At 38.2% G+C, this 14,039-nt stretch overlaps 1 protein-coding gene across 1 annotated transcript; it reads right to left on the reverse strand.

Annotated features, from left to right (window-relative positions):
• Positions 1 to 3,054: 3,054 nt before the first annotated feature.
• On the reverse strand, positions 3,055 to 13,005 carry IMPA1 (inositol monophosphatase 1). The gene is made up of 8 exons (XM_009086399.4): positions 12,706 to 13,005; positions 11,259 to 11,392; positions 9,263 to 9,367; positions 7,961 to 8,006; positions 7,708 to 7,816; positions 6,897 to 7,005; positions 5,267 to 5,418; positions 3,055 to 4,845 (listed from the first exon to the last, which is right to left on the reverse strand). The coding sequence occupies exons 1-8, from the start codon at positions 12,766 to 12,768 to the stop codon at positions 4,727 to 4,729; spliced, it is 837 nt and encodes a 278-aa protein (XP_009084647.1). The 5' UTR covers positions 12,769 to 13,005; the 3' UTR covers positions 3,055 to 4,726.
• Between the last annotated feature and the right edge of the window lie 1,034 nt (positions 13,006 to 14,039).

Consider the following 14,039-nt stretch of genomic DNA (forward strand, 5'->3'; position numbering starts at 1 on the left):
CTGTTTCACACTCCTTCTCAAGTCAGAAAAAAACAGAGCTAAAGTCCTCACAAAATTTTGGCATTATTATTCTGAATAGCTCTCAGTTACTGTATCCAACAATAAGTACAGGGAGTAGAAAGAGGGTGGAAGGGATGCGTGGGAAAGGGAATGTTCTCTAAAGCAAAGGAACACCCTTCTGGTGTTTCCCTGGCTCCGGCTGCCATCTAGTGTTGTGCCGGGAGCGGTGAGGGGCGCGGCTCTTGGCCGGTTTGAGCATCTTCGCCGAGACCGCCCTCTGCCCGCGTCCACCTAGGATAACCAGCACGGAACCACCTCTCCCGGCACAGCAGCAGAGGAAGATGTAACTCAGAAAGCTGAGGAAGATCTCCTATGAAATGATTTCTCAAGTATCTGCAGTAAAACCACTTCTAAATAAAGTGATTCATATGGTTGTAAATGTAGTCTCTGCTGAGATAAGGAGTGACATAACACCGTAAACCTTTATCTTCCACTGCATGAAAAGTGGAGGATGGCTTACCTATTGCTGTGGCACAGCCATAACTATTGTATTTTCTTCCTCTTTTTCTCCCACTTTAATGGGAGTGCAGAAAGTCCAGTTCCCAACTAAAGCAATTTTTCTATAGAAATAATACCTCAGTGTGAAAGTCATCACTGGGATTGTGCAAGCCCAAAGTAAGTATGCCATAGTGTATGCAGGGAATGCAACAGCCATCAAAAGAGCCTACAAGCTTCTGGAACAGGATCTACACTCATCATTATTTTAAGCATCCTAATAGATTGAATTGTGCTAGAAATTTAGTTCTGCTCAGCTTTGGAAGAGAGCATTCCATTCTTTAATCCATTGTCCTCCTCAAACAGGCAGGAGTTCGTAGCTCTTTCATACAGCGCCATAAGGTGCTCTTGGCTGAGTGCAGTCCTCCAGTTTGTTTGTTCCAAATGCTGCACAGGCTTTGAAGTGTGTCAGATTTTCTTTGCCCTGTTGTTTTAGCAGGCAGACAGCAGATAGTGGTCACTGAGGATATTTCAGAAGCTCCCACTGAGCTCTAAGAAGCTGCAGATCTTTGTGTGAAGATTGTGCAAACTGGAGCATGATGTGACGGACTACATTCACTATTACTCTTGATGCTGGACAAGCAGCAATCCAGAGGTGGAACAGATTTTGCTGTCCACGGGATTTGGCTGAGACTCTTGAGGTGTCACATCATTGACATCCTTGTGATGTCTGGAGATGGTGCAAATAAAGGCAGCCATGCCAGCTGCTGTAGATCCAAAACCAGTGTGCTGCTGGAGAGTTGCCTGCCAGCACTGTAGCAACAGGATCAGGCTGGTGAAGGAAGTAATTACCTCCCTCACAGGTAATGAATAGAATTAAATCAGCAGCTGGCTTTGAGAGGATGGGAAGAACCTCAGGAAAAGAAAGAGATGTTTCTTATTTAAAATGCTTCATTACCAAGGCCACAAGATGACTTTTTGTAGCTAGTCAGAATGCCTAGTTCCCATGAACATTAGACTAAGCAAAATTAGACCACAGCTTTAGGTCACAGATATGCGGGATAGTCCATATTCCATAAGGGGAATGGGGGCAGAGGAGGGATTTTCTGCAGGGCTATTAAAGAGGGCTGGACAAGAGCCTGAAGCCTTTTGTGACTATGGCAATATTTCACACTGGGAAGAGCTCTGCAGGATTGCATCTACTGGAATACTCTGCTTAGCAGCTAGAGCAAAGCTCTGCAGGTCAGCATAGGAAACAATCACAACTTATCAGCAAATCAATAAATGGAGAGGACCAGTGATGGATGATTGCCAGGACAGTAGATGAAGACTCCTGCATACACAGCAGTGCTAGAAGTCATTATTAACCATTTTGCAGTTCTACTTGTTTTAGTATCAGGCTAAAAATTAGTCCCCTACTCTGAAGATCTTTGTTAAGATGAGTAGGAGACTCTGTAGTAACTGTAGTGACAATGTAGTGACATTTAAATTCACTAAGTAAAGGCGAAGGGACTGGTTAAATTTCATCAGATAGTCCTTTAATTTCTAGTAGTAGTTTTTTAAATTTTTTTTCACTCACTCCAGTAGCTGACTCTGTCCACTTGATCTTCTTGCACCTGTAAATTTTGAGTGTTCTTCATTCAGAGCTGATGTTCAAACCACAGTGGAATTTCCCAGCTGAAGTCCTGCATTATTCACAGAAAACCTATGCAACAAAGTTCCTTGTATACTCGACCCTTCATGAGGAATATTCATGACCTTGACAGTTTGTCTGTTCAGTCTGTGGTAACTGCCCTTCCTATCCAATTGTCTCATTGCCCAGAAAAAGGTATCTTGTAAACATATAATTGTATCTTAAAATTATTTTTAAAATATCTAAGAGGATTAATTCTACCACTCCATCTTTCAAAGCAACAAAACCATACTTCTTGTAGTTTTGAATATTCAGGGACTACCTCATATATAAACTCTCAAAAGCATTTTGAATACACAGCAATCTTGACTGCTGTTTTATTACAAAAACTTGTCAAAATTGCAGGCTAGATCAGAACAAAACATCTTCAAACTTAATAATTACATTTCAGTGTCTTTCACATGACAAAAGTGGGCGTATATTGAAGAGGTATCTGAGAAGATAATGCTTAGCAAAATGGCTAGTTTCCAACAGAAATAGAGTGAAGAAGGCCAAGATAACAACCATAACAAGTTTTTCCTCAGATAACATTATTGGGAAACCTAACAATGAGAAGCCACATGCTTCAACCAGCTGATAGACCTCCAACACAAATGACTGGCAAGATAACCCATAAAGTTTGAGTCTAAAGTTTGAGGTTGGAGATGACTAATGAACCATGATCTCATTGGAGTAAGTTGAAATATTCACTCCAAAACCCAACTGCAGGTGCACACATAATCCTGCATCTAAAGGCACAACACTTTATGATCTGAGCACATCTGAGGCCAAGAAGTGGTGCTCAACTCCAATAGCTTGAGACTCACAGATCCAGCTTGATGGGTCACAGCACTGGACCTGATGAATGCTAAGAAAGGAAGCACTGCTAAAGCCACCGCTGCTAAAGTGTATTTATTTCTAATGTGTTCAGCCATCTTAAGTACTTTTTAGACATATCGCCATTTCACAAATAAAGTTATACAGATTTTGTTATACAAAAGCCACAGAAATGGTACAGAAGGCATTTCAAAAATAACCATGATCCCACATACATTGTTTACAGCAATAAAGTTACAGTGAAATGCTCAAAAGGTTTACATCCTTGTCAACAGGAATTTAAAAAGTAAAGTAATTTTATGTCTGGCTTTTTGGGAAGACCTTTAAATAGCAGGCTAACCTTGTTAAGATTAATCATCTGGCATTAGAAACATCTTAAAATTAAGTGTTTCTGAAAAATCTGCAAAAATCAACTGATATAAGAACCTGACATTTATAATATGCAATCTCATGAAACTTCAATATACCATTTTTCATAATAAAAATAGTGGGACAACAGTACATAAAGTCAAGTTTTCCAGAACACTGCTGTGTCTTAACTAAACAACCAGTGAGACAACTTTCTTTTCAACACACATAAAAAAAATACCAGTCTAAAAACCGATGTGACATCCTTTTATAAAGTGCATTAATTATCTGAACAGTGCACTGATGCTTTTAACAATCTTAAATACAGAAATGCAGAGAACCAGTAAAATTTTCCAAGTTTACAACAACTGATACCTAGAACTAAATCACTACCCTTTAGGTTCAGGTATAGATATTCCTCTGTGTACATTTTGTAAAACACAATGGAAACCTGGTCCTGGTTGGTCACTGCTTTTGTAGTTTACAAAAAAATTAGAAAATTATGTAAAAAATATGGACTATGGGCTTATTTTTTTGCCAGCTGAAGTACTGAAAACTCTCTTGGCTTTAACGATTCCTTAGACTTTGAAACACACTCATCCATGAAGAAACCCAATCAAAATTAACGAAATTATAATCATACTGCATCTTAATTTCAAGTAAGTACAGTTGGTGACAGGTGTGCTCAGAACTTAATTCTGGAAGATGAACATATTTTCTGGCACAGGAACTGTTACTTTCGAAATTGTAATGGATTTGCAAGTGTACTGGCCACATATGAGGCTAAAGAAGAGACTGTGTCCTCTACCATTGGAAAGGTAGAATGATGACTACAAAACCAATGGTATGTAAGTAATAAAGGCTTTAAATTGTAGCCAAAACTACAAGAAACCAACAGGTTTGGAAATGTGTCAACCACCTCTTCAAAAACTGCAAAGAGGTAAGGAAATGGATACACTGGAGACCAGACAGAGAAAGACTGGATAAACAGTAATGGCTTAATCTTTTTGGGTTCAGGATAAGATGTGATGATGCGGTGTTATGAGAGGTGTGGGTTTTGTTTCTGTCACTTAGAGAACTAGGGATCTTTATTTACTACGCATCAAAGAGTCTGTTGCTATGTGTTCCAGTATAGTAAAAAACTTAAAAATACTAGTTGCATATATTTACTTATTTTTCTAGGTTTTTATCTAATTTTGATGTTAAATAAAATAATCAACAGTTAAAGCTTTTATAGAATGTTGTTCAATCTCAAAGCTCTACTTAGCAGCCACACCAGTACTGAAAGATTACCATCTATTCAAGCTAAAACGACCACCATGTGGGAAAAGGAGACAACATTAGATAAGGACATTTATGGCGCAGCTTTGGTGTTCAGTTGGTTGCATCATCTCTTCTCAGAGGAATTACTTGAAGTGCTTTGGCTATTCTCTCTCCAATAACTCGACTATTTGCTGCAATTATTCTTCGAGACATCAAATCAAATGGTCCACCTAGAAAGCAAAGAAACAAAGGAACCATTTTATATAGGAAGAAAATGAAAAGTTAGTATGAAAATAAGCACTGAAAAAATTGAGTGTAAATTATACATTATTATTTAGGACCAAATTTTTCCTCTGGACAAAAATGCATTTAACACAACAGGTATCTCTTATGAGCTACGCTTCAATTCTCTTCAATGTATCTTTACTGTCTTTTCCAACTTTTCCAGGAGTCCAGCCAAGAGAGTAAAGGTCTTCTTGCTTAAGAACATACAATTAACCTGTTCTTCATCTATTAACGGTTGGGAACTGCTCAGTAGAGGTAGATTGGAAAGAGGACTGAAAAGAACTTGCCTTCTTGTTTCAGCTACGTTTTGCTCCCTATTAGCCATTGAAAAGGACAAGAGAGTATTATGCAGGCCCATGTATTTACCTGTTACATCCAGCAGTACTCCACCAGCTTCAGTAATAATGATTCCAGCTCCTGCCATATCCCAGCAGTGAATCCCCATTTCGTAATAGGCATCAGCTCCACCCGTTGCCACAAGGCACATGTTCACAGCTGCTGTACCAACAGCTCTAATCCTAAAGGAGATACAAGATGTTGCTTTAACTGAGAAGAGTTTGCAAAAAAGTTAGTGTCTGTAACAGAAAATGCAGAGAACACAGAAATGTCATGATGGAAGTGAACTGAACTAGAGCAAGCATGATGAAGTGCTTCAGTGAAACATAGAAAATGGAAATGAAGTGTTACTTGAAGAGTTTTCCAAATACAGCAAATTTCTAGAAATTACATTCACAAATTCTGTTAATAAATTCTTGTTTAAACACATCTTAAATGATTTCTTAAACTAAAATATATCATGGAAGATAATTTCCCATAAAACAGTAACAGTCTATTCTGCTCTTTGAATACCACAATTCAAGGAGAGTGTACACTTTTTGGTGCTGGAAACTTTTTTTTTCAGTTTCTCTGGTGCTGCTCAGTAAACATCTCTGACTTGCCGAACCCTCTAACAGTAATCATAAAAAATAAATTACACAGCATAAATTTGGTCTGCATAACTTCACCAAACCCTCATGTCCCAAATTCCAGTTTCTTTTGGAAACTCAGGCAATTTATTTGTAAACAATAGTTTGAGACTGGAGTTTAGTTGCTTCTTGCAACAGTTTAGCTGCTACCAGTTACAATTTAATGTACAGTTTACTGTTAATTGAAGTAATTGCAGTTTTTTGTACAAGTCACACTTACTTGCTATGCTGAACTCACAACACATCTAAAATGTGTTTCCTACTAATATCTTAGCAAAAATTCTTTAACAACATCACAAGACTTTTTGAAAGTAGGAAAAAACCTACGTGTGAAGTGTAAAAACAAGAATCCTGAGAATCTCATGTTTCTTACCTAGAATCTCAGAATTCTAGGTAAGAAACATGAATGCAACTGAGTAACGAAAAACTGTCTACTGAAACCAACTTTATACAAAATGGTTTGTGGAAATGTAGACTGGCTTATCTGGAGGAGAAAAAGCAGGGAATGCAACCAAAATAGAAGCAGTTTATGGATAATTTCAACTATTCAGACAAATTAAAACTGTATGGTTTTGAAAGAGGAAAGGGAGATCTACTTTTGTCTTTTATATATATATATATATATATATATATATATATATATATATATATATAATATTTTCATTACTACAAGGAAAGGAAACTAAGAAAGGTAATATAGCTTCTGTTCATCCAGTTTTATCTAGGGAAAAAAAAAAAGGCACAAAACTGTATTAATTTTTTAACTACTAAATACAACATTTTGTAGTCCTGCAAGCCCAAACATGTTTTGCTTCTCAACACTGATTGTCAGCATTCTCTGCTGCATGTCTCAGCTTGAAAAAGTTAAATACAGTTTCTCCGTGGAAGATACTAGACAGAAACATTTAAATCATATTTCATATTTAAGGTGTCAAATATAATGCAACCAAAGGTTTCTAAAAATTATTGTATTTACAATATTAACCACTGTCAGTAAACATAAGTATTTATAAAAATAGGAAGTATCTTACCCATGAATAGGAATACTGAGAAGTCTTTCCATATTAGAAAGAATTATTTTTATAGCCTCTGGATCACGATTTGACCCCAATTCTGTTACTAACAGGGATTTTGTAATGTCTGGAAAAGAAACAAATCCTCACTCTTCCAACAGCACAACTTAAATAGTCACAGTAACTAGCAGAGTTTACCTCATTGCTTTCTTACAAGATCAAAGTATGAGTATCTCAATAAAATAGTACATATATCAAACATATAAAAATCTGTTGGTGTTTGGAAAATTGCAGGAAAAAAATGCAATTAAAGAAGCATGAACTGCTCCAACTGTGCATATACACTAAACGATGCCAGTACTAAACAGAATTCTATTGCTACAAAAATTAAAACAGTCTTGAGATACTTGAAGATGTCATTTGAAGCATGGATTTTACTTAATGTAGGGCTGTAAGCATAGAAGAGTGGTACTGACTTAAACCAACCTGGGAGAAGCTGAATTGTTTGGCAGATTTGTTTCACTCTAAAGAAACATCTCAAACAGATTGCAGGCATACAGGGAATTAAAGACAAAGAAACAAACTAACAAAACCACAATACATGGGAAATAAATCTTCAATTGTTGAGTCCTGATTTTGCAAAGATCACATCATATGCATCAAAGAGAATACAAAGGGTGTTTCTTAAAACTAAACAGCCCATGGCCAAAGAAAGTCTTGCAAAACTAAATTATGAGCTAAGACATACCAATATACCTAGGTCCCAAATTTCTCCTGCCCCACTTGCAATCTGGTAATTACCAGAAAGAAGCTACTCAGTTCAGCTTACCTTCTTGGCCTGATACTTGAAGTTTCTGACCATTGCAAAATGCACCTTTTCCTTTTCTGGCAGTATACATCTTGTCTTCTATACAACTATACACAATTCCAAACTCTATCTGCAAGAAAAAGGAAAAATACCTTGTGGGGTTTTTCCCTTTATTCCTATTTCCTGTGAAATAGGAAATTACAAAACTTAGTTGTAACTAGAAGCAAGCAATTAGTTTGAATTTTATTAGATATTAAGTAATAAAAAAGCATACCTCTTTGTTTACAACAAAGCCAATTGAAACTGCCACAAATGGAAACCTACAAAACAAAACATTTCACTAATTTATAGTGAGATATTAAATTTCTTTTATTACCATGCTTACTCTTAATAAAGACAGTGTTCAATTAAATGTACTGTATATTTCAAAAACAAACTTGGACTATACAAAACCGAGTTTTCTGTAATTCACACAATTTAGCACAATAGAGCCAACAACACTGATTACCACTTGAAACACAAAGTTTTCTACCTACTGGGGCTGTCATTGCTGTTACAGATGCTCCTAGCCTAGAGACTGTTTTTTACAGACAAAGAATGCAAACAAGCCTCTATGCTACTAACCTTTCTCAGAAGGAACAAGCTGGCCAAAATGGTCTCATAAAAAGAACCAAGTTACCTCTCCCACCACCTCCCCTTTCTCCACCAAAGCCACGAAAAAAATACTGAAGAATGCAGGAAGAGTGAAGACCATGGGACATGGTGGGTTGCATCTCAGTCTAAGCTCAAAACAATCAACCAATGAATTAATTTTTTTTTCCAATTCCTAGACATTTGCTTTTATTCTTTCTGCAAAAAATGCCAACTTTTAAGCCTGTAGATTCAGCAGAACGGGTTATTTCCCTATAACTTTCTGAACAGGTTATTCAGCAGGATTCAGAAGGTGCTTGAAAGCCATTGTGCACATAGCAGCAGACATTTCAAAACTAAAATCAAGCAGACTCCAAAAAGTTCATTAGGCTCAAAATCTATCACATTTAAAAGATGTCATTAATAGGCTACCAGCGTCACTCTGTAAGTCCCATCCTCATCTTGGTGAGAAATACCATTGGTAACTACTGGTGATATCCTGCTTTCTTTCCTGCTTTCCCCTCCTGCTGGGGATCCTAGATCTCAATGGACTTGAAATTTCTTAGAAATCAACATCTGAAGCTGTTATTCCCTCTCTGAAGATACTGCAACTTCTTGTTCTGAATCCTGTTTCTGTTGAAATCTCTCACCTATCTTTGAAATCCTTGCCAAAGGCTGCTGACCCCTGCTATATAATACAGGCCTTGTATGGAACAAGTGATGTACGTAACAGAGCAAGACTATTACAATACCCACAGGAATATTAAAATGCTTGCAAAGACTGCCCAATGGCTCTCAATAAATAGCAATTTGTAACTATTAACAAGTTTATAGTATCTCTTTTAAAACAGTTTAAAAATTAAAAACAACCTTACTTTCATGGAACTGGAGAAAGAAAACCAGTAATCAGTTGAGGTTGCTAACATAAAAAAAATGAAAGGTGGACCTGTGTACAAAGTTGGTAGTTCCATCAATAGGGTCTATAATCCATGTGGGGTTATCTGTCAGAATGCTGGCCTCTCCAGCTGCAACAGACTCTTCTCCGATAAAGCTACAGTAGAAACACATTTAAAGACAGAAAATGTTTAAAATGTCTGAATTACAACATTGTCCTTGACACTGAAATTCTTAGAAGTGAGATGAAGCTTTGAGTACCACCAGTGATCATATGTAAAAAGCTGAGAAATATCCAGAGAGCACCAACCGTATCTGACCAAGCTTGCATTCAAATTTATGATGTCAAGCACAATATGCAGGGAAAAGAATTTTACATTTCAACACAGAAATAATACCAGAATTTAGCATTTGCAATATACTAGAATAATACCATAATTTAGCATTCAGAACATTGACATTTTCTTATCTTTTTTCCAGTAACAGCATCATCAAATTTTGTTCAAAATACCTATAGCTATTTACACCTTTCAGCTTATTTGTGCTATACAACATTATTTTATAGCTTGTGTTTTCAGTAAAGAAGGCCTCTGTGGTCTTATGTACCTGGTTAGAACATTGCAGCAACCGTTAAATTTGAAAACTGACTTCAACCCAAATATGACAGAAAGCTGTTAATCTCAAAACTTTAGTTTTAAAAGCATGACAAAGTGGTAACATAGTAAAGGGATGAAATTCAAACCAGAGTTCCCGAAGAAGATGGGTGAGTGCATGCTCAGCCACAGTACTAAACCCCAGGACACAGCACCCCAAATTCCACTAGTTTTGCTGCTCAGGAAAGTGTTTTAGACTGCAAAATTATTAGAATGAATCTAAGTGGGAGGAATTCTCTTTGAGGCCTTTTGCGGGTTGTCACAATTTATCACACATTACTCAACCTATGAAAAGTTTGCAGGAAACACATGCTTTCCTCCAAAACCACATAAAATAACTGCTGTGAGGAAACAAATGAGGTCTCTTTAATATTGACTGTGAGTTTTATGATTAACTACAGAAGTGAAGATGACTAATCAGAGAGAACCAGCATGTTTCCAAAAAGCAGCAGACCTTCAGAAAAACGAGACTGAATATAGGTGGATGAGTAATTCACTAGAAAGTTCAGCACCATTATGTCTAATGTGACACTGGTTACCTAAAATAAAAAGAGGCTAAAATATTCTGAAACAGTTTTCAATGTCACAGAAACTGTTATTTCAAGGTCATTGCACAAGTCTGTTTGCTTACACTAATTTGGTTACTGAACTTTTGCACCCCCTCAGTTGTTCCAGTTCTATACAGATTTCTTACATTTCATATAAACAGCTACAATAACAAAATCTCCAAGAAAATGAAAGAAAAAAATAGCAAACTGACTTTAAGGAAACTGTAATAAACTTGAGCCATTATGTCAAAATGCTAAAGACAGAGCCATGCAAGCAAAATACAGATTACCCTCCAAGAATACATTTCTCAAGGGGTGAGAGACAGGGGTATAGAGAGGGATGGAAGAAAGGGAAAAAAGGGGAAGAGCAATTAAGAAAAACAGTACTTTGTATGACAGTCCTTCTGTTACACAGAAGAAGACCCTGTCTTCTTTTAAGGATGTTTTATGCTGTAAAACTGTACGAGATCTGCCAAAGGCACACTCAGTTCCACAGGACCCATCCAACACAGACAGCAAAGGCACACTAGTTTCAAAGGCAGACAAGAAATTTGGCTTCCAGGTCTCCTGGGGACACCTTTGACTTTCCAACACCATAACCAGGAAGTTTCTCAAGTAGAAGTGACTTTCAGCCTAAGTTTTGTCTGCTGTCAGTAGACCTAGAGACACCTCGTTCTGTTGCTACAGCCCTGGGCAAAAATTTAACCCACTATTACTCTAAAATACTTAATTTGTTGAAGGTAATGCTACAACTTGCCACCATGCCAATTGTAATAAAACTTCACCAAACAAAATCATAAACTTTCCTTTTTTTTTTTTTCTGCCAAAAGCATACAACAAGCCATACCTGTGAGAAGGATACTTTTCTTTTATCAAAGAAATAATGAATTTTTCTACTTTTTGATCAGTTTCTGTCACTAGATCTACAGGTGAACTTTTAGTCATAACAGATATTTCTTCTTTGAGTGCTCCACGGATCATCTGTAGAAACAAAAACAAACAGAAAAAAATTTTTCACTGTTTTATTATTATGGAAAATATTAATTTTCAAAAAAAACTTAAGCATAATTTTTACAGTCATTTTCTGTACTGCACACACAAAACACAAGCAGCGACATAGCCTGGATTTAACTGCAGGTGCTAGGACTTGCATCTCTAGTCCCTATTCAGTACAAAGTTTTACATGGCTTTAAATCTAAGCACAAAATGAGACCTCCAGGTAGATGAAAATGGAGTCCATTTTTTAAGGACAAGTTTTAGATTTACAAATTTAAATATCAGAGTTGAATAAAACACCTAACACTGAGCTCCAGTCAGCTGTTTTTAGCCAGACCCTGCATTTATGATTTTAAAACTATCAATATCAGCTCAATCAAGAACCCGTGCCTCACAGCCCATAGAATTATTTTACTATAACTCAAAGGTTTTCTGAGGTAAGACTTTAATGAGGTCGTTGCAGAGACAGTGTTCCACAGACTTTGCAGCTCCAGGGGACAGAATTATTACATGTGCCCTCCTGTCTGCCTGCCACAGCCTTCAAATGTACTAAGAAGAACTACTAAGAACCAAAACATTTGGTAACCACTTATGCTGAGGCTTTGCCAAGATGCACAAACTTTTTCTTGTTCTAAGCCATCTCACACCTCATATGGCAAAATATCACCAGTGTAAGGGATGGCTCTTATTTACAGAAGCAAAGCAGTCTTCATGAAAAGAAACAATCACAGATTGGTTTGGGTTGGAAGGAGCTTAAAACACCATCCAGTTCCAGCTCTCCTGCCATGGGCAGGAACACCTTTCACTAGACCAGACTTGGAGCTCCGTCCAACCTGGCCTTGGACACTTCCAAGGATAGAGAGAACACAATCTGGTACTGAGGGCCATCAACAAACCTCTGTACACAGCTGACTGAGGTGTTCACAAGAAAAGACTGTCACCAGCTTTCAGGCGATAAAATAGTATCACAGATAGGAGTAATTAAAAGGTGAAAATCGAGATGCTTTTTGTTTACCACAATTCTGAATTTTATTTTTTGAATCAAACTCAAAGTTACTCCTTAGTCTTTAATCTGACTCCAAGCCAAGGAAAAGTGCAAAGTTGTTTTCTTCAGTTAAAGGAGTTCCAAACACAAAAGACACTCTAATCTTGTACTTGAACATCACAAACTATTCTGCCCATTTAAGTTTTTGACAAAACACTACCCAAAAGAAATTCCAACATCAACCTCCTTCAAGAGCTATATACATATTAGACCAAATAAATCACCTTATTATTTATAAAGAGCTTATACATACCTCCCCAGCTTTCCTTGCTAAATCAACTGCATAATCCATACATTCTTGCCAGGAATCTGCCATCTTTCCCGAGATAAAGAGCCTAGCAAAAGGAAAGATTAATGCCAAAAATTATTAAGGCTTATTTTCTTCCTTTTTTTTTTTTTAATTTTACAAACTCGAAGTTTTTTCCTTCACTGGCTTAAGTACAGTTCAAACGAGGAAACAGGCTGAGCGCACGCCCCGCCCCAGCCCGCCCCGGGCTGCAGGACGCGTCCCGAGCGCTGCAGGACGCGCGGCCCCCTCACGGCGTCCGAAATGGCGGCTCCGGCGCGCGCCGCACTCGCCGCCGCCTCCGCCCCCGCCGCCGCCGCTCCCGCCCAGGCGCAGGCGCCGCGCGCGAGGCCGCGGTCCCGCCTCCTCCGCCGCCGCTCGGTGGCGCCCGCGCCTGCGTGTGAGGGAGCCCGGGGCAGGGTCAGGCCGCCTCGGCGCCGGCGCCGTCAAAATTTACAGGGGAAGTGTTGAAATTAGGCTTTGATGTCGATTTCTTGTTGATAATTAGACGTGGCAGGGCGGAGATATCGTAAATGCTCTCCCATGGAGCACGCGATTGAAGTTTATCATAGAATTGAAAGGATGGTTTGGGTTGGAGGGAGCTTTAAAGATCATAAGCAGCCCCTCTGCCGTGGCAGGAATACCGTGCACCAGTCCAGTAGTCAAAGCCCCTTCCAGGGGCGGGCCATCCACATCCTCTCTGGGAAACCTGTGTCAGTGCCTCAGAACCCTCACGGAGGGCGAGTTCACACACAGTTCAACGGTTTTTGAAAGCAATTTTCAGTGCCACTGATGCATCTTCAGAATTAATTAAAACCATATAGAGGAAAAAACTCTCCAAGCCTGACTGATACCAGTTTCTTCTTTTTCCCCCCTGTGGTCTTTATAGCCTATTTTCTATTATCAGGTAAAGGCAAAACACTGAGGGCTTGTTCTCACAAATTGCAGCTGATGTAACTGACTGTCCTATGTAAAATGGTGACCTGGCTAAACAGGGTGAGAGTTGCAATCTGCTTTATGTTTAAAATAATAATAAAATGTCTACCACACCAAAAGAAGCACTCTTACCCTATTGCCCTAGTGCCAACTCAAGGCACAGCTGTGAAATACAAAGCTGTATTTCGTGTCAGGTACATACAGGCAATGTGTGTATTTGTGATTGTGATATGTGTGGAGGCCGATAATGGGATGGTTGCGAATTCTAATAATAACTGAGGAAAGTAAAGCATGGAAGAAAGCCTTTGAACCTATCTTTTGTTTGCAATTAACCTTAGCTGATTTAGGAGCATTTGAATTAAAGT

This window comes from Serinus canaria, chromosome 2, assembly GCF_022539315.1.
Source record: "Serinus canaria isolate serCan28SL12 chromosome 2, serCan2020, whole genome shotgun sequence".
Taxonomy (NCBI): Eukaryota; Metazoa; Chordata; class Aves; order Passeriformes; family Fringillidae; genus Serinus; species Serinus canaria.

Coding starts and splice junctions, on each gene's coding strand:
- IMPA1 (XM_009086399.4), bottom strand. CDS start 12,768: ATGGCAGATTCCTGGCAAGAATGTATGGATTATGCAGTTGATTTAGCA. Junction 7,817..7,960: donor GCTTTGTTGTAAACAAAGAG/GTATGCTTTTTT, acceptor TTTTTCTTGCAG/ATAGAGTTTGGAATTGTGTA. Junction 7,006..7,707: donor TCAAGTATCAGGCCAAGAAG/GTAAGCTGAACT, acceptor TTTCTTTTCCAG/ACATTACAAAATCCCTGTTA.